The sequence below is a fragment of the Sparassis crispa genome, assembly GCF_003851025.1.
Source record: "Sparassis crispa DNA, contig_000000F, whole genome shotgun sequence".
Classification (NCBI taxonomy): Eukaryota; Fungi; Basidiomycota; class Agaricomycetes; order Polyporales; family Sparassidaceae; genus Sparassis; species Sparassis crispa.
Window position 1 is genome coordinate 315,013 of NW_020939747.1, and position 19,477 is coordinate 334,489.

Genomic DNA, 19,477 nt, shown 5'->3' on the forward strand with positions numbered 1-19,477 from the left:
GTATTTATATCCTCATCGTGGAGATCTTTCAGGCTAAGTGCTCAGACAGACGACGTACTCTGCGATGCTGTAGTGTTCTTTGTTGCGGTCGTCTCACAGGTCCCTCCCAGTGTAGGTCGACGCGACGCGACGCTATCACGTGCCACGCGCATCACTCCCGCGCTTGTCGACGTCAACTGTACCACCACGACCGTGACGACATAGTGTCAAACGCGGCGCTCCTGATATTTTCTAACGTTCGTATCTACAACATCTCCCCGCATTGTTCCTGGGTTCTCGTCATATGTGCGCACTGAACGCATTCAAATGGTGTCGGTGAAGTGCCGCATGGAAAACCTAGATACCAGCCAGGTAATAGGCTATGATCTCAAAAACTGCCAAATAAGAGTGACTGTGCGCAAATTTGGTATGTCACTATCAGCTGAAGACTGTTCTTCGCTGAATGGTCTTGTCAGACTTCATACAGAGTACCAGATCTGGACGGCCAGGTCCTTAGGTACGATGGAAGCCTATGAATGCCCGTATCCCACTTAGGAAAGGTTGCGCGGCAATCCATTGCTGTGGACGAAGTGCAATTGCGATGCAGCCTGCACGATCCGGTGTGAACTGTATTACCAGTTAAGCAAGCACATTGCGTCCAAGAGTTATCTATCGACTCGGGGAGCGTAAGCCGCTTCTACTTGCTTGTAATAGCCATGGAAATTGGCGAATTGACCGATGAGGCGTGATGAGGCTCATAGGAATTTGGTCACCCCATTTGTGATGCACGGCAAGGTGGAGGTCAACACCGCAGTAAGGTGAGGTAGACCCTCTGCTGTATGACTGACGTAGGGTTGCATGCGTGCCATTGCTTATAGTGCACTACGTCTTAGTTCGTTGAAAGTGGGCTTCTAGTGACTCATCGTGTCAACCGTGCAAATTCTGGCTCCTTCTTCCTCACCGCAAGAGCTATCACCGCAGCAGACCGACCGTATGTTCTTCCGGATCTAGCCAATGAGTCTCGTCTTACAGCAAACAAACTAAATCCACCGTCCTCCCTTCTATCTTGTGCATCTTGTGTCACAATCCCTTCTTACCCCGGTCCTGGTGCGGATTCTTCGCAATCGCTCCACTGTCAGCCGGTAAAAGCCTATGTTCCTTAAGCTTCTGGTTCCACTCACAAATTTGTGCACTGACGCAGTCAGTGCAGCAGACTGATGTTCAGCTTCTCCGCACATAGCGAGGAAGCTACCTGCAGTATGAGCTATCACCGGCCACCCAGGTCAATTCTCTTTCTTCATACGTCGCGAGATAGAGACTTGGGATCTTCAGGCCCAGACTAGGGCTCCTATGGAGTGGACTTAAAAGCTTGATCAACTACCAGTCTTTGTGCCTCGTCGTTATCCCTCTCCAATACTCTCTGTCTCTGCCCTCTATCCCCAGTGCATTGCCAGAATGGTAGTCCTAGCTGCTCCATCCAGTACGTGCTGCATTAAGACCGTCGAGCATACTGGTAGTGCTCGTGGGACTGTCGAGAAGATAGCCGGGATCGACACATATATCGCGTGTCCGACCGATGCCGAAGACACCAAGAAGATCATCCTATACTTTTCGGACGTCTATGGCCCGATGTTCTTGAATGCACAGCTGGTCATGGACTACTGGGCGTCCAACGGTGCGCGCGCGCGCTACGTATTCGGGGCGCCGGCAATGCTAAGTTTAGTCCGCACAGGCTACCTTGTCCTCGCTCTGGATTACTTCGTCGGCGATTCGATCGGCAAGCACGTTAGCAAGCCTGGCTTCCAAGTCAGCGAGTGGGTCGAGCCCAAGGTCGCGCAAGCCAACGAGATGGTGCCCCGTTGGCTCGAGGCGGTTAAGGAGCAATATGGTGGGACTACTAACAATGAATGTTCCACTAACGCTCACCTCACCGTTCTGCAGGTACTCCGGACACGAAATGGGTCGCTGCTGGTGCGTCTGGTCGCTATGGTCAGCATGCACCTCACTCAAATGTCATGGTAGGATATTGCTTTGGCGCACCGTTCGTGCTGGATTGCGTCGCATATGACTGGATCTCTGCAGGTAGTGCCCTCATCCCTGCTGCAGAATGAGTGACCTTATTTAACTTGATGCAGGAGCTTTTGCCCACCCCGTATTCCTCGACGAAGAGCATTTCCGGCGCGCAAGGAGTACGTGTCCTTCCTGAAAACCCAGATATACTCAACCAATTGTTACACAGAGCCGTTGCTGCTGTCGTGCTCGGGTACGCGATACTATGCCTCCGTGTCCTAGTTTTTGACAACATTTCTGAACCCAGAGGATGACTACGCGTTCCCGAGCGAGAAACGTCGGAGGGCAGTAGACATACTTGTCGAGAACAAGACGACTTACCATGTGCAAGTCTTTTCTGGCGTCGCGCACGGGTTTGCGATGTGGGGAAATTTGCGCGAACCTGTTGCCAGTACGTGATTCTTGGTTCTGCTCAGTTGATGTCTGACGTCGGTGGTCCGCAGAGTGGGCAAAGGAGACAAGCGCGCGGAGCATTCTCAGTTGGTTTGATCTATTCTGTGCATGAGGGTACGCGATTACTCGGAGTTTGCGCGATGTGATGCGTTGTTATTCGAAGTAATTTGACAGCTATGTGCACGCGTTCAACCGCGTGCCGAAGTTTTTTGTGCTCTATGTCCATCCTGTGATGGATGGGCTTTATACCCAACTTACTCCGTCATATGTCGTTTATGATTGGTCCTAAAATCATTTCCCGGAATGCCTAGTCGTGCAACCATCTCGACGACTGACTTTACGGTTTACTTACATGCGTGCCTCGGATCTCAACACCTTTCACACCTTTGGCTTTCACACCAGTGCGCTCGCGGAATATCGCACATAGAAACATCCCTCTGTCAATCCATAAGCAGTAAATAACAGTACAGACATCTTTGGGAATTAACGCTTCAACTGTCGTCCGTAAGACGCATCAGACAGTGGCCGTCACCAAATGGAGGAACCTTCGTTCAATTAGACTTCCAGGAAGCCCACTTCACGCCAATGTTGCACCCATCTACCGATCAGCTCTTCTGAGACAGGTTTACACGCCGCTATGCTTGGGGAAACCTGGCTCGTGCCGTCGATGCTGAACTGGATTGGAGGGCGGTCGCTCAACTTGCCAAACCGTTCACGGTAGTACGCCTGCGGTCATGAAGACATCGTCAGAATTACCACATCGCAAACATTGCAGCTAGGACGAATTTACGCACCAGCAACTTCACTGCCGGGTTGGTCTGGACGTCGGAATCCGATTTGGCAAGACGATTCAGCCATTCGGCACTATCTACAACGTCAAACCGCACGCCCGCTTGCTTCAGGCCTGCGAGCACGGTGTCCCAAGTGGTCAGCTTGTGGTTCAAGATGTGATACACGGCAGCTTTGGGCGATTGAGGTTGCGTGACAATTTCAACTATGCCGCTGGCCGCCATATCCACCGGGAGCCAAGAAGGCCGCTGTAACAAGTCACTGAACACTGACTCGCCGAACAATGGGTGAAGGTGCGAACCTCACTAATCCGGGGAAGAGCACCAGTTGTCTTTACCGCTTTGAACATCAAGGGCCACGCTTCGGTCTCATTCCAAACGCCGCTATCGAGCTTCCGTATCAGTGGAATGTGAGACCCAAACTAGTCGACTATTTACCTCTTCGTGTCTCCAGCAAGTTGGCCGATACGTAGGACTCCTACGTGCACAGGTGTCTGCTTCCCTGCACGCTCACACACCTTCTCCACGATCCACTTGCTCCTGCCATATCCCGTACCATTGGCGGTGGACGGGGAAGCTGAGAAATCTTCCGTGCACACCAGATCGAGGGACCCAGTTCGGGTAGCAATAGAAGAGCTGAAATAGAAGGAAGGCAGAGGGCTCTTCGTGGAACGCAGACACAGGTTTATCAAGTTGACTGCCCCGCCGACGTGCTCGTCGAAGGAGTCAACACTTAGATTGAAATTCACGGGCCATGCATTCTAGGGGGTTCCGGTCGGGTCAGCACTAGTAGAGCGGATGACACAAATACACTGACATGAACGACGGTGGTCGCTTGAGTGAGTATACTCGCATACTCGTCTTCAGTCAATCCCAGCTTATCTTCGTTAATGTTGGCAGCGAATGACTCCACTTTAATCCACTGTTCCTGCATCAAACTGAGTCTGCGTAGGTCCAGAGAATGACGTAGACGCTCGAGTGATTCTGCGTGAGAATTTGCACGGGAGAGACAGACGACCTTAGTAACATTCGGCAGAGACACCAGTTGCTGGAGAATATGTGCGCCGAGAGAACCAGTAGCACCAGTAAGTACCTGAAAGTTTTCATGCGCGAAATTGAGCGGAGGTTAAGCATAATGAATGCTGAGTGCGCGTGACATACCACCGCCTGTGGACCTGCCTCGGTCTCAACTCCATTCGATGCAGGCATCGTCTTGACGTCGAATTTTGAGCTCCACTTGTCCACCATAATCAACATCGTAGCTTGCTGCTGTTCATCCGACTTCGCAGCATCACCCCCAGCTCGTACAGCCATAATGTAATCGGACAGCCTGTCGAGTGCATCTCAGCTCGCGATTCGGCTACATTCAGGTAGAACGGCATCACGGACTTTTCAATGGAAGGGTTCTCATACACAACTTATTCAGCTCCTTCGATTAGTTCACCCGATATCAGAATAAAAAAGAAATAGGCACCATTTTGGACTAGCGTATGTCCATTGAGTTCCAATTCCTTCTGACAAATGTTGCGAATTCTTGTTGCCTGAAGAGAATCCACGCCAAAAGCAAACAAGTCAGTGGACTTGGTGAGTTTCGTGGCTTTCGATGCGCCAAACGTCTGGACAATGGCTTTGTAGATGAATTCCTGCAGCTCTGCTTTAGAAAGATCGAGCTTTGTCGACCCAGTACCATTCTCGAAGCGGTCGTAGACCGAATCTTACAATCGGGTGTAACCCAATCGTTAGAGGCTGACGTATGATGGTTAACATATTTGCATACCTATGATATCCTTGAACTTCGCGTAGCATGCAGGTCTAAGAATAGTCATCTTCGTGGCAACAGGTATCTGCAGAAGAGCTTAAGACACGAGATATTCGCCACTGGTACAAATATACTGGCCTGTGTCCCATGGCTAAACGAGGTTGAGGAGTTAGACCACCGACTCTACCAGACGAATAAAACACCGGCCTACTCTAGAATGTGCACCATCTCAGGAAGTAAGCGAGAGTGCGTCGGCGCCTGCGCGTTTGCGTCCTCTATTACAGGCCAAATCTTCTCCAAGAAGGCGACGCGGTCCTTCGACAATTCCTTGCCGAACTCAGACGGCAGGATCAAACACCCAACTTGCGGCCGTCCCTCCCCAAAGACAATGGCCTCCTCTACATAGGGACTATTGCCCCGGATAGCAAGCTCAATCGGGACTAGGACGAACGAGGACTCTCAGTGACAACGCTCAGCATCAGTTTGTTGTGCATACCTGGGTTTGTTTTCTCGCCCAGCACCTGCACGAGAGTATCGTCCAACCGTCCCACATACTTGTACCAGTTATGGTGTTCCTTGTGTCGGACAAAAAGATCTTTCGTCGCATACGACCCGTCAGGGCGATTTGTTTGGATCTTGGCAGGCCAGCCCTCCTTGACAACGGTCTCGTACGTGTTCGAACCGCGTTCCTCCATCTTCAGGTAATCTAAGATCAGTCCCTCTGCTCGGACCCAGTTCCAAGACTTGTCATTTGCGTAGTCTCTCTTGGAATGCAGCAGGGAACCCGTCTAGGGTGTGATGCAACGCTCAATCGCAGAACGCACAACGATATCGGAGTTTCATACCTCTGTCGTCCCGTATATGCTGACGAGATTCACACCGGCAGCCGTGAGCCTTTCCCCAAGATCATCCTACAAAATATTGCCTCTCAGCGAGATTTCGTGAAGAAAGCGGACGGCCACACGTACAGGCAAGGCAGCGCCAGAGAATACAACAATATCGAAATCCGCCAGTGCTCGAGTTCCTTCTTCGGTTTCTCCGAGAAGCTACGACGACGGTCACTTCCACGTACTTATATTCAATCAAACTGAATGGCGAACCTTGATCACGTATGGGACAGCAAAGCATTGTCTGCAACGCGCGGGAGAAGCCTTGATTATCCTGCAGATGTTCGCAGAGGTCAAGGGCAGATGCGGTGGAATCAGCGTGAACGGCACGGCATTATAGCAGCAGCGGAATCTATGCGAGGCCGTGAATACATTTATGTCAGTAGTACCAGATAAAAATCAGAGATAAACGTACACGCTGTAATGGCCGAAGCCGTGGTATACGGGAAGAGCGCTAAATCCTGGCACCCTCGGAACGTAGCCATGCAAGTTCGCGATCAGACCCTTGTGAGTGATAAATACAGGTTTGGGGAAGCCGGTCTAACGAACACGAGCCAACGCGACTGAGTTACTGGTGAGCAAAATACGAGCAAATGCTTACAGATCCTGAAGAATGAAGGATCACAGCGGTTCGTTTGTACTCTTCTTGAGGAGTTAACACGGCAGGGTAAGGCTTTATGTTAGCTTCATCGACTCCTCCAGGTCCCCACAGCGGAAAACGCCGTTCCGCAATGATCTCCAGCGGATATCCCTCCTCAGCCAGAATTCTCTGGGCTTCTTTGGCTTCTGCTGGGAATTTGGACCCATAAATGAGATGAGTGGCCTTGGTGAGCTTGCAAAGATGCGCTACGGCGGGGACAGAATTATTGACAGATAGAAGGAGCGGCGCCAACGTGAGCTTAGCAAGTGCAATTTCTAACAGAGATTCATCTATGGCGGTAGATGTGAAAACAGCGATCGATCGTTGGGGGCGAGAGCCTTCCGCTGCCGAGGGCGGCACCAGATTCAGTGCTGCATAATACGTGCAAAGGCGGTCCACGCCTCGCTGGACTTGAGAATATCTGAATTCACGTCGGTAGTGTGACTTCTAGAATTGGCAGTCAAGTTGACGAGATGCGTACGTGAGAGATCTCAGAGGGCTTCCTGGCTCATCTATACCAGTGTAGAACGCGACATCTGTAGGCTGATCCCCTGAAAGAAGAGTACCCAGTGACCACCCGATGACAGCTCCAATGAGAACACTTACGAGCACGGATTGCGATTAATTCTGTCAAGGATAATGCAGCGAAGGTCGGGGCAGGCATTGTGCGACAACGCGGGAAGGATCAGCGAGTGGTTCTAGTGGGTGGGATCTGAAGTTATAAAGCCAGAGTGATTGAGGCGTTAAAGGGCGAATATACCGTGGAACACAACAGGTGATAGATACGGATTCAGGGAAAATCCGAGAACTCGTCTGTGCCCTACGACGGAGTCGTCAAGTGATTGCTACGGTCCGAACCGCTCGAACTCTCAATCGTGCGACATGCATGCTTCGGATGTTGTGGTCCATACATAGACACATGACATTGGAAGGGTGGCCACGATGAGAGCTATCGGAAGAGCTGGAAGGCGTCTTCGAGAATCCCGACGGGTCCCTTGTCCCGTCCGAAACATACACGCCATTCCTTGAAACTGCATCTCATGATGAAGTCGAGAATATCGAGACGGCAGCAAGAAAGACGGTACGGACGGACGAGCTGGAGCCTTTGGAGCCCTGAGGTTACACTGAATGACCGGGCCGCGGACGGCCCGTTCAGGTGCCGGGCCTACCTATGTAATAGCGCCGTCCTCTTTCTATCTAACCGTTCGTTATCGACAGTAACTCAGCCACATCGTCGACGCATTCGAATCTATTCCAGGTGGCGCACAGAATGCCATCGATGAATCCCTCCTCTGTGGACTGCACAACGCCCTCCTAAACTATCTCTTCCTGGAGTCGAAGCACTTGTCTCTTCGCAGCGTAAAAGCAACCCCGAGGGATGGCAGGCTCCACTGTCATACAACGAGCGCAGCATCCGGTCTTCTTCCTCGAGGTCAAACCAGCTGCATATCTCGAGGGTGATGCCACTCCAGGAATGGCAGACGATCAGATGCATGTGCGGTTCTTTATCTTGCGCAATCTTGTCGAAATCTCCGTCCTTCACGCCATCAGTGCCCTGGGCATTCGTTTGTGTCTCTACACATACACCGCCAGCACTTCTGACTTGGAGCCTGCTGCTATTGCCCGTCTCCCTACCCGGATGAATGACTACGCGCCGGTGGAATGTTGGCTATAGAGCTTCTGTCTGACGAACGGTATGACATGATGATCCAGTTAGCGAATGACATTGCGCAGATGACGGCGGAAACTTGAGTAAGGTCGCGTCTATTATAATACCCTCTACACCTTCGATTCGAAGCCAGTGAGGTTCCGTGTCGCCAATTCTCCCATAGTAGACCCGGACACTGGGGCAACATTCCTCTCTGCGTTCTGTGCCACACTTGTGCCACCCAGCCGCTCGACATCTTCTCTGGGTGTCCCAGGACGGCAGCGGTCCGGACAGATTCGGACAGTATAGGGTGCTCAGGGCCCAGGTTGATGACCTGCTCAGAAGATTTGCTATGGTTCGGAGGCAGGAACGAATGTGTTCCTAAGAGGGGAGAAGCAGTGAAGGGGATCGTGTTATCTCATCAGGTTCCTTCTATATGTGATTCGTGAGTACCGACATGCCTCTCCGTGAGACGTTGAAAGGATAAGTGGCCTAGTAGCATATAGTCAATTGCTTCAATCTCTTTGCGGCAAAGTCGCACCTGGATATTTGGATGATACGAGGAAATTTAGGGGGAGATACGATGCACCTTAGAAATATCCGATCCGGGGAGCTGTCCGAACGCAGCTGCTCCGTGCGTCGTTACGCTTACTCCCAAAAAAAAATGTATCCGATCCATTGGTACATCCTAGTCTTCCAACTTCGGTGCGAGTATTAATATTGACAGACCATTTATCAAGCAGCTATCTGCATTCCACCTTCTATCAACCACCTCAATGCCTCCGCAGTCGGTCTCAACAACGCATTGTTCCCGCTGGCTGAGTACGTCTTAACCACTCCGACCAGTGCTCGCACCAATCCTACACGCTCCGCTTCGGTTGCGAGCTGTTTGTGTGCGGCAGAATCCTCGATGGCAAGAAAAAAGTTGCGGACGCACACTGCTCCGCGATGTACGAGACCGGGATCGGCCTTGGCTTCAATGTCTGCATCCTCAGATTCATTGTCATCCGTACTGACAATGGTGGGATCAACCAGCTGGCCCAGAATCGGCAATACGCGATGGCGTTCGTTTTGCAGGTCGAGCAGTGCCTGACAGGCATCCGGAGACGATGTGACCGTTGCGAGCGCGCCCGAGGCGGCGAGCCGTGTCGGTGTGTCGTCGACGTCACACAGGGCTAAAAGCACCTGCAATTTTGACTTCGACGACTTCGCTCCGTACCTATTGAACACCTCCTCGCACCCAGCGACGAGATTGCATATCAGCTCCGTCGCCGCACGTCTGACGAGGACATGTTCCTCTAGCATTAAGAGCTCGACGCCGTTCAGGAGCCCGTCCGTTCGCGCGATCCGACTGGAGACTTCGGCGCTCTGAGATGACAGATTGGTCAGAGCCATCAGTGCTTCAAATCGTTGCAAAAGGTTGGAGGTGGGGTGCAGGAGCATGAGAGATAGCGGACGGATGGCATCGTAGAGAGCTCCTTCGTTCGGCCCGAAGACTTGAACTGGGGATGCAGTAATCGCGAGTTTCGCTAGAGCTTGTATGGGCTCGATGTCCGAAGCCTCCATCGGTGGGAGCTTCTTTGACTGCGATGATGGGCCTGCTGCCGGCAAGATGCTATGGATGATAGTCATGAGCGCCTTGGCGCCACCAGTCTGCAGGACTTTTCCGCGATTATCCTTGTCTTCTACAAGACTGAGGACAGCTTTCCCCACAGCGAGCCTGACGGCACGGCTGTCCGTGGCTCGAATGGCTGCCGTCAACGCGTCCATCACGCCGCACTGCATTAATTTTCTGCCGCGCTTTCTGACATGGTCGTCATCGTCCAGGGGATTATTCTCGGCTTCCTGGTGGGTACTGGAAGAGCCCGGCGATGCCTTTGCCATGCGTCGTAGCTTAGCCATTTGCGCCTCTTCTTCTGTCAATCGAGGTCGATATGCACAGAGATTTGAGATAATGACCACTGCACCGAAAACAGGCGACATCCCCATATCTTCAGCCACAGTGGAAGAGCCTTTGCGGCGAGGAATGAAGGCAAACAGGCGAGAAAGGAAGGAGGAGTCGTTCGACAGTAGTTCCTTGACGGTAGGATCGGTGCTTGAGTAGGCCAGCCCTTCGACTGCATCCGAAACAGAAGACGGATTGCTCTCATCCACAACCAAGCCCTTCATTAGTTTCACGAGTTCCTCATCACTGATCAACATAGCGGCTTTTTCAGCGGAGCCAACCTCCGCGGCATCTGACCCCATCCCCCGTGAGAGCTTCACCAGAGCGACAGCAGCAGCAGCGCGGAGAGTGCTATCGCTCGCCTGACGGGATTGAGTAGAAAGCCATGCCAAATGCTGAGAGGATATGAGCGCGCGACATGCCTTGTGTCCACTGGCCTGCGCTAAGAGATGCGCGACAGAGCGCGACATCTGAAGGGAAGAGGCGAAGATATCCATACAGTCCGTCAGGGACTCAAGGATCGCTTCATCTTGGAAGATTGACGACGCGGACTGCCAATCTACCTCGAACAGCGCCGCTAGGAACGACAGGCCTTCGAATACCTTGTTCTCCTCAGTGTCAGCGAGACGGGTCACTATTGCGAGTTCAAAGGCTCTATGAATCAAATCCGTGGAGGCATCAATGTGTTCTTTGCTGAACGGAGAGGAGGAGTCCTTTCGTATCCGTTGGCATACTGCTGAGAGCACGATGTAGGCCTTGGAACGGAGAGTCAGAGGGTGAGAGGGAAGGAAAGAGCCGATCACTGTGTTTAGTTCGTCAGGTAACAGAGATTTCCATGATTTTTCCTGAGATTTCTTCAATATCGCGTCGAGCTGAATGTCGGACTCTGGCTCGCTCATGAATGCAAGCTTTGACTAGGCCGCGGCCCGGGGCCGCGGGGAGCGGGCGTCGAGTAGAACGTCCCAATTTGGGAGCCTGAGATCTCTCCATTATCCACTGAATTCATTCTGCTGGACTTCGCTGTCCAAGGTTTTCCATATCGACAATGGACCTTGGCGAAGGGTCATCAACGATTTCTGTCCGTGGCATAAGGGAGGAGACTATCCAGGCCGGTAACACCGTTCTCCTCAGGCTACCTAGCAGCGAAATAAAGACACTAAAGCTGGAAAAAGACTCGTGCGACATGATTTAACTCGTCATTTATTAGCTCTCATCTCTGTGAAAAGTACTGTAACCCTAGGAAAATTTGGCTCGTTTCATTCTAACGAACTGATTGGCCAGCCGTTCGGGTTGACCTACGACATTGTGGACAAGAAGCTGAAGGTTATCCCCCCTCGCACGATGCAGGAAGTAGGTAGGATATCTCTCTGTGAATGCGTGGCTGTGATATCTAACACGTCTTCAGAGGATACCGATGCCACAAACGAGCTCATAAACGACGGACAGTTTGTACAGCCTCTCACATTGGAGGAGATAGAGGCCTTGAAAAAGTCTGGTGTGCATGCATCAGTGCGGTTAATCCCTGTCCTCTTGGGTTCTCTATTTCTGAACTTTGAGACCGTAGGAAATCATCAAAAAGCAGATCGAGCAGCACGCAAATTACTCTCTCAAGACCGAATACAGCAAAGAGAAGTACAAGAAGCGCAAGGAAGCAAAGTGAGTGTGCGATACACTCTGCTCATATGTTATAATTTTATTACGTTACTAGATACTCTAAGTCTTTCACGGTCATTGATCCGACTTTGTTCAACGTCTGTGAATATTGGTTCAATAAGGACCAAAACCGTTTACGCGACATCCGTCCGGATGCCCTATCTCAAATTTTGAATCTCGCAAACATTAGGCCAGGTGGTCGCTACCTCGCCGTAGATGATGCCTCCGGCGTCGTTGTTGCCGGAATTTTGGAGCGTCTGGGTGGTAAGTCGTTCCACCCATTACTGGTACTTGACCATAAATTCAATATTCCAGGGAATGGACGGTTGATCACAATATGCGATATTGACTCACCCCCCGCATATCCGGTCACGGTGCAGATGAACTTCAAAAAGGACACTGTTGCATCTGTCCTATCGTCGCTGAATTGGGCGACCGCTGACGAAGAGTATGCTCCTAGTAAGCATGCAGAGTACTTCAGCTTTAACCATGGTGCTCACTTTCATCAATAGTAGTGGCGCCTGCCGAACCAGCTTCGGGAAAATTCAAATCGGATGGCCAGAAGTCACGATTGAACAAGCGCAAGCTAGTCTCCGCATCGCTGATGCAGACTAGAGAAGAGCTTTTCACAGGCGAGTTTGACGGGTGGGTGTTATGGCCGTCAAGCCTCACTCCAAAGCTAACAGCGTTTCAGTCTAGTAGTGGCGAGCGAGTACGATCCCTACTCAATATTGGAGAAGCTGTCTCCGTATCTCGCGGGATCTGCTTCAATTGTGGTTCATAGTCCCCACATACAAGTACGTTCCCTTTTTTTTCACTTTGAGAGATCGTCCGTTGACGTATTGTGCCATAGATCCTTTCCGATTTGCAGTCGAGGTTGCGGGAACATCCAGAATATCTGGGTGCTGCCGTGTCGGAACTTTGGCTACGACAATACCAGGTACGGTCTGGATCCCATTTTCTAATCGTCTCTGATGTTGACGAGAATTTGCAGGTTCTCCCCGGTCGTACACATCCGATGATGAACACGTCCGGCTCGGGGGGGTTCATCTTACATGCTATCAAAGTGTACGTACCGTCCAATGGTCTGCACCGATACGTGCACTCATATATGCAAATAGCTACGATAATCCCTCCGCCTCTTCAGTCTTGGCTCATCGTCGTAAGGCGAAGAAGGCTAAGTTGGAGGAGGAACACACCGGTTCCCGTTCAACACCACTGCCCACAAGGCCAGAAGTTGCCAGTCTGTCGCAGACTCCAGAAGACTCCAGTGCGCCTCTACCTACCGGAGGCAGTACAGAAAGCGGAACAGCAGCAGTTGAAGACGAAATGAAGGCGCAAGCGTCGTGACAGCGTAGAGTGATCGAATATATTCCATCATTAGCAAGATCTATGTGAGTACCAGTAGGTCATTACTACGATGCAAACATCGTCGCTGCGAGATCTAGGTGGACGTAGTCCATGCTAACGCTCCGGATGCAAATGAGGGACGAGCAGCGGCGAATCTGATAACTCTTTGACAGTGCTACGGCTCTAGATCTCCATCGCGCAGTCTTCTATAGAACTTAATAATGATATCGTTGGCGGTCAAGGTAATGATGCTGAATATCGCGCGTCAGCATCTCAACCAAAGAGATGTAGGGGAACAGCTCACGTGTGAGGCGCGATGCGGAAGAAATGCGCAACAGAACCTTTTACAACATGAGACGTCGGCAGAGAGATACTGCTGGGAAAGCTACCTTTGTACCAGCCCAGGGGACCCTCGGTCTTCAGCGTCTTCCAGAGACAATCTATAGGATTCTTGTACAGCACGCCGACGTGTCTGCCATCCGGTAGGAGCTTCGTTGGCTGATTGTACATTCTTGTAAGTGCCTAAAGGAAACGAATTCACGTGAATGTTCTCCAGACGGGTAGACTAACTTACGGTATCAGCAGGCTGCATCGCCGCGAGCTGTACTCACAATCAATCTCTCTCATTTGCTTGGATAGGGTGGAAGAACTCACAACACACACGCCGGATACGGTGCTACTCAACAGAAATGTCCATACACTGTCAGCCGGCATAATTCCGCTCTGCACAAGGTGATTCTTGGTCCAGTTATACGTTGGCAGTTGTACCTGGAAAAATGGGATAAGAAATCACAACTACGGTGCTGCTAACGGAACAGACCGATGAACCCATAGACGTGCGCAGGATGGCGGCATCTATCCCACGCCACAGTCCTCGGACACCCTCCACGCGAAATATAGTAGCAAGTGCATCCCAAGAACTTTTGTAATAGTGCTGAGCACCAACAGGTAGTGCTGGAGAATAAGCCTGACAACAGGTGAGTGAGACGCCCCTTGCACATCACTGGACGTGTACAGACCTGCATTCGCGCTTTCACGAGGAAGAGTGGGCTCCCCAAACTAGCTATAAAACTGTCATGTAGGATACTGGGAGGCTGCACGCGGAGACGTCTTACCACCAATAGCACCGCTTACTGCCCCCGCAAATACGGAGGTGAAGGGGACTTGGTGAGAAGGCGATATTCCCAGGGAAACATTAGTCCAATATCTAATAGGTTCGTAGAAGCCTGAGGAAAGATATCCTTAGTCCTGCGCCGCGTCAGAAGGTAACATAGCGACTCACCAAGGCGAGAGCCATTTAAAAGTATCTAGTTTGCAGTAAGTCCGGCAATGTGCATGCTGCAGTTCAGCAACTTACCTGATAAACATACTGGCCCCAAACACAGTCAAAACAGAATCGGAGGAATATGAACAACCGGCTCACAGCTGGTGCCAAACCTCTCTGAACACCTCGGATGCCTTCATGCTGCCATGTCTTCAGGACGACGTCGAGCGTGTTCTTGTACACTTTGATGCCGCCATCCTTGGCCAGTTCACCCTGTAATTGAAGACGCGTTTTCGCGACGTCTGGTGGGTTGGAGAAGGTGACCTACCGAATCCGACTATGAGTCAGATCGCCGCGAGGGCTGTATCTGCGGTAACGTACCGCGACACAGGCAGCCATCCCACCCAGAACAAAACCCTCCGCTGTCGACAGCGGTCGACCGTGCGCCTTCTGAGATGCCATCAAAGCTCAAACCGCCCAAGAACTCAAGATGTTAAGATGCCAGCTGAACAGCCTGAACTCGGGTGCGGTATAAGCCTGATGATGAAGTCGGCTCTGTCGGATGACCTTCGGTTCCCGGACGTTCGGGCATGTGTTACACAAAGTCACAAAGTCATTCCTTGTCACGCAATCCCACATCACGCGTCCACTGCGGCATGGGCGTCTGACATCTCTCTTGCATACCAGTCGTGCGTTCCCGATCCAATAATGCAATCAAGCTGAGCTGAGCCAGTCTGGCAGATGGTGCGGTGACGAATATACTACAAATATTATGTCTACTATGCTCAGCAAGCTAGTGTTCAGTAAGCAGACGGCGGTGATCGTGCTTCTGCTCGGTCTGGTGTGGCCTGCTGCTATTCGCGTTCTGTCCTCACCGGTGACAATCATACTCCTCTTGCCTGTTTTTGCTCTTCTCGCAGCTGTTACATTCTTAGGATTGAACCTGCTCTTTGGATACGCACTGGACGCCACCAGACCTGCCGTACACAATGCTCTTCCAGCTGCCGCGCGACCACTCGCGTTTTCTACCCCCGCGGCCTGGCAAGCCGTATTGACACGGTCGCAGTGGACCTACAAGTCTCCACAATCTCTGGCACCTCTCTACCCGGAGTCACCTGCTATATCATCCGCGCTAAATGATATACTAATCATGATTGTGAGAGATTTCGTGTTGGTCTGGTACAAGGAGTTGTCGTCGTCACCGTCGTTTCCTACCGCCGTATCTTCAATTCTACACAGTTCAATAGAACAGCTATTGGCGAGACTGGCTACGTTGGACCTTCCTGCATTCATCGTTAGACGAATATTGCCCAAGGTCACGGCTCACATCGAGCAGTTTCGACAATCAGAAGTAGCGCTTCGCGGGGCAGGCCTTGAACGTAGGTTGACACAATCTGAGGAGCTGGACTTATTATTGGCGAGCCGTTATGCCGGCAGAGGAGGAGGAAAGCTACATCCTGCCGTTGACAATCTTTCGTCAACCTTTACAAGACAGACAGAGGAGAATCATTTGCGGGGTCTCATAGACAAAGCCCTTCCTTCAATACTGCCAGAAAAAGAAGCCCGCAGTCACGCTATCAAAGTAGTTGTCAGAGAGATCCTCGCATGTAGCGTGTTCTATCCTGTCATGGACATGCTTGCGGACCCCGACTATTGGAACCGTTCAATCGACCAGATTGTGAGTGCAACTTCGAGCACCTCGGTTTCATTCTCTTATACTTTTTAGGCGGGAGCTGCCATCCGCCAGCAGTATGTCTACCGATTGAAGTGATATGATATATGTTCATGTCCGCTGTACTGTCCTGCAGGAAACTGGTATCGAAAGTACGGAATATCTTGGAGGCGCAGCTTCCTCGTCCACACAGCCGTGTCCCGGGTCGTGGTCCATCGACCACAGAAACGATTACGATCCGCACAGACCCGCGCCAGTTTGAATCCTTCCTCAGGAGTATTAATCGTTGTTCTTCCTTGCTGGATGCCCGAAGACTAAAGAACGATGTCATGGGTGAAATCAGGCGAACTAGAACGTTGCTTGGTGAGTTCTGCAAGAAAGCAAATGAGCGAAGATGATATTAATTTGCGTATCTAGCGAATCATGAGAACGAGGACTGGATAAACGGACAGAAAACGGAGGATATAGTAGCATTTCTCGACAGACTTTACACGGCCAAGCGCAGAGTCGAGAAAAGAATCGTGGTGCTCGGCGGCGAATCTGACACGGTAAGGCGGCAAGCGTTTAAAGAAGCCTACAACTTACGCGATTGTATCTACAGCGACAGTCTGTCTATCAAGACGCGGACAGGACGACTTCTCGCTTAGCTCTGCGCGACATCCTCACGAACCCCAGCTCGCTCTCGTATTTTATGGAGTTCATGGATCGTCGGCATCGTTCTTTACTGGTGCAGTTTTGGCTTACAGTGGAAAGTTTCAAGAACCCTCTGGAGTCTGTCGACTCGGGGAGTTCTGATGAGGACGATGCAGTTCTGGACCCTTCGCCATCTGCAACACTCAAAGAAGATATTTCGATGATGAATGAGCTGTATTTTTCGAATGCCAATCTTGATCCCGCCTTGGCGTTCATCTCCCAGAAACACGTCAATACCATACGCTCCTTTGGGATCGATACGGAAGCCCCGACTCCGACTGCTGAAAGGAAGGTGCGTCGGAGCGTGCTACTCGCGCAGAGACAAGTCGAGCAAGACATGGAGCAGGATTTCGAGGATTTTCAGCGGTCAGAACTGTGGTTCCGTGTCATTGGCGACATCGAAGCCAACGGATTGAAGAGCGACGATCAACCGCCACTCTCGAGGACCTCGTCTGAGATCGCACAAGCGCCATGGAGATCTGTGCGAGATAGGTCTCGTACAGGTCTGGCGCGGTCGGAATCGTCGCCGTTGCTGACGTCGACCCATCACCCTGCACGTTCTGCACCCTCTCTACTGATGGGACCTGAGGACTCTCTACCTCGATCTTCGGCTACAAATCTAGAATTACTCGTGTCTCCTGTTCACGACTCCCCTTCGCCGTCGAGCTCTCGTGCTCCACTCTTCGACGAACCCGAAGAAGGGAGTCTGCCAGGGCTCAATGAGGAGGCTCAACGGATAGAGGCGATCCAGGCGGCTTTGACGGATATCATTGCTTTGGATAATCAGCATGACGAACCTCAAGGTAGAGGCTCAGCTGATGCTCTCAGCCTACAGGGTTCCGGAATGAATGTAAGCCGTATATCTGAGGACGGAAAGCGGAGGAGAGTCTTCGACGACGACATCGACGATGAGGAGGACAGGCCGGATGATGATAACGAGAAACCGCATGGATCTTTCCAGCTTGCTGGCCCTGGTGATTTACATCTCTCTCATGAGATCGCACGATTGGCGAGCAAGATTGCGAACTCGCAGTCGCAAGATTTCATGCTGGACTCCCTGATCAAGAAGGCCGAATTGACTGGGGATGCGCAAGAGCTCCGTCTTCTACGCCGGTCAAAATCGACACTCACACGGGAGCTACGCGAGCTGACATTCCAGAAGACCCAGTACGAGCAGCAGGAATCTGCCAATCGCCTACTCTCTGACCGAACCAAAGTAGCCATCGTCAATTCCACCATGAGCGAAGAAGACAGCAAGTCTGTCGTCCGTTATCTCATTGAGATCCAGCAGCTCGCGCAGGACGGTAGCTTTACGTCCGGATGGGTTGTCGCTCGGCGTTATAGCGAGTTCCTCAGTATGCACAACAAGCTGCGAGAGCGCTATGCTCTGGTGCGGAACCTCGACTTTCCGGGAAAACGCCTGGTTACCTCTCTCTCTGGAAGTTTTATCGATACTCGACGTATTGCTCTGGAGAAATATATGCAGGTACGTAAGCTTTCTTCTTGGCACAGCAATAAGCTAATTTGCCTCGTAGAGCCTCATAGCGATCGCCGCGGTGTGCGAGAGTGACGAGCTGCGAGTCTTCTTGTCGCGTGATTCGCCCTTCATAGCTTCGGATTCTGCATCTCAGAGCTCAAAGTCTCCGACCGCTTTTCCGGGGAAGGACCTTGTCCGCACAATGTACCACTCCGTTGCTGAGAGTATCGATGACATGTTCTTTGGCCCATCTATGTTGGATGTCATGATCCAGCGTCTCACTACCCAAGCGGCCGAGTTTGCCGGAATTGTTGGGACAGGGGTACATGACGAGGATCTCGTTGCGCAAGCTCTGAAGGCAACTGGAAAGTCGACTTCCGAAGAGGCGATCCTGCAGCTCTCTGGGGACTTGAAGCCGCTAGAAGGCGAGACGAGTAGTTCCATGTTCTCTTCGCCTATCTGCGACCTGGTACTGGCCGTGTTCGAGCTGGACAAGAAGAACAATTGGTTGCGGAGACAGGCAATTGTCATCATCCTGCAGCAGGTGCTTGGCGGGACCATTGAGCGGTGAGTGATACGCGCTTCGACGGTGGTGCGCTTGACATATTGCGTCCCCAGAAAAATACGAGAAACAATAAAGTCGACTCTAGACCAACCGCATCTCATGACCTTCATCAATATGTTCCGAGACGGGTTCTGGGCTGGTGGACAGCTCAAGCCCGCAGGCATACCGCGGTCGGCAGAGGAGAAACTGCACACCAGAGACGAAGCCAATCGCAAACTATCTGCGTTGATGCCAGGTGCGATTCACGCAAAAGTAGGTATGGACGAGGATCTGACGTCTATCTAGACTTGGTTGCCAATATGATTGGACGGTCGAATGCCCGACGCGGTGCGCGGAGAATATTCGCGGTGCTGCAGAACCGACGTCTCAACCAACATCTTCTCTACACCATCGCAGATGAGGTGCGTTGACTCTGCAGGGTTGTACGAGTGCAGTGCTCAGACGTGTCGTCCAGATATTTGCTACTGTATTCTCTGAATCTTTGTCGTGACCAATAGCAGTCGGAGCACTGCTTATACTGTGGCGCAGTGGTAGGGCGTGAGGTTGGGTCTGAACCCCCGGGTCGTCAATAAGTATATGTAAATTGTTTCCACTGTTCATACCATTTCTTAATTCTATACCACCGAATATTCAAGTCCTCAGGCCTCAGCGCTCAGCTACTAGTATCAATCGTATTGGCCGGCTGTTCGACAAG

General features: G+C 51.6%; 7 protein-coding genes across 7 annotated transcripts; 4 read left to right on the forward strand and 3 right to left on the reverse strand.

Moving 5' to 3' along the window:
- Positions 1–1,434: 1,434 nt before the first annotated feature.
- SCP_0100990 (Protein AIM2) lies at positions 1,435–2,554 on the forward strand (the record flags this gene model as incomplete). Its single annotated transcript, XM_027752339.1, has 8 exons — positions 1,435–1,654; positions 1,712–1,867; positions 1,921–1,950; positions 2,002–2,061; positions 2,115–2,168; positions 2,219–2,242; positions 2,297–2,440; positions 2,493–2,554. 8 exons carry the CDS (start codon positions 1,435–1,437, stop codon positions 2,552–2,554), a joined length of 750 nt encoding a protein of 249 aa, XP_027608140.1.
- Positions 2,555–2,997: 443 nt separating this feature from the next.
- On the reverse strand, positions 2,998–7,180 carry SCP_0101000 (putative three-domain protein; the record flags this gene model as incomplete). Its single annotated transcript, XM_027752340.1, has 19 exons — positions 2,998–3,168; positions 3,237–3,479; positions 3,533–3,614; positions 3,669–3,991; positions 4,048–4,323; positions 4,392–4,560; positions 4,620–4,647; positions 4,705–4,944; positions 5,008–5,074; positions 5,128–5,140; positions 5,201–5,429; positions 5,486–5,777; positions 5,835–5,900; positions 5,958–6,035; positions 6,090–6,228; positions 6,292–6,416; positions 6,478–6,937; positions 6,998–7,067; positions 7,123–7,180. 19 exons carry the CDS (start codon positions 7,178–7,180, stop codon positions 2,998–3,000), a joined length of 3,129 nt encoding a protein of 1,042 aa, XP_027608141.1.
- A 714-nt stretch (positions 7,181–7,894) lies between these two features.
- Positions 7,895–8,191, forward strand: SCP_0101010 (hypothetical protein; the record flags this gene model as incomplete). The annotated part of the gene is made up of 1 exon (XM_027752341.1): positions 7,895–8,191. The coding sequence occupies one exon, from the start codon at positions 7,895–7,897 to the stop codon at positions 8,189–8,191; it is 297 nt and encodes a 98-aa protein (XP_027608142.1).
- A 708-nt stretch (positions 8,192–8,899) lies between these two features.
- Positions 8,900–11,008, reverse strand: SCP_0101020 (Protein unc-45 A; the record flags this gene model as incomplete). The annotated part of the gene is made up of 1 exon (XM_027752342.1): positions 8,900–11,008. One exon carries the CDS (start codon positions 11,006–11,008, stop codon positions 8,900–8,902), a length of 2,109 nt encoding a protein of 702 aa, XP_027608143.1.
- A 146-nt stretch (positions 11,009–11,154) lies between these two features.
- SCP_0101030 (tRNA (adenine(58)-N(1))-methyltransferase non-catalytic subunit TRM6) lies at positions 11,155–13,112 on the forward strand (the record flags this gene model as incomplete). Its single annotated transcript, XM_027752343.1, has 11 exons — positions 11,155–11,285; positions 11,336–11,463; positions 11,515–11,618; positions 11,674–11,765; positions 11,818–12,026; positions 12,078–12,221; positions 12,275–12,407; positions 12,457–12,559; positions 12,616–12,702; positions 12,757–12,830; positions 12,884–13,112. The coding sequence occupies 11 exons, from the start codon at positions 11,155–11,157 to the stop codon at positions 13,110–13,112; spliced, it is 1,434 nt and encodes a 477-aa protein (XP_027608144.1).
- Positions 13,113–13,287: 175 nt separating this feature from the next.
- On the reverse strand, positions 13,288–14,838 carry SCP_0101040 (Mitochondrial oxaloacetate transport protein; the record flags this gene model as incomplete). Its single annotated transcript, XM_027752344.1, has 12 exons — positions 13,288–13,363; positions 13,417–13,453; positions 13,502–13,634; positions 13,687–13,713; positions 13,767–13,880; positions 13,933–14,079; positions 14,132–14,175; positions 14,228–14,338; positions 14,395–14,419; positions 14,470–14,481; positions 14,536–14,700; positions 14,758–14,838. 12 exons carry the CDS (start codon positions 14,836–14,838, stop codon positions 13,288–13,290), a joined length of 972 nt encoding a protein of 323 aa, XP_027608145.1.
- Positions 14,839–15,157: 319 nt separating this feature from the next.
- Positions 15,158–19,273, forward strand: SCP_0101050 (hypothetical protein; the record flags this gene model as incomplete). The annotated part of the gene is made up of 9 exons (XM_027752345.1): positions 15,158–16,054; positions 16,103–16,125; positions 16,185–16,411; positions 16,466–16,596; positions 16,650–18,227; positions 18,277–18,785; positions 18,837–19,018; positions 19,069–19,184; positions 19,238–19,273. The coding sequence occupies 9 exons, from the start codon at positions 15,158–15,160 to the stop codon at positions 19,271–19,273; spliced, it is 3,699 nt and encodes a 1,232-aa protein (XP_027608146.1).
- Between the last annotated feature and the right edge of the window lie 204 nt (positions 19,274–19,477).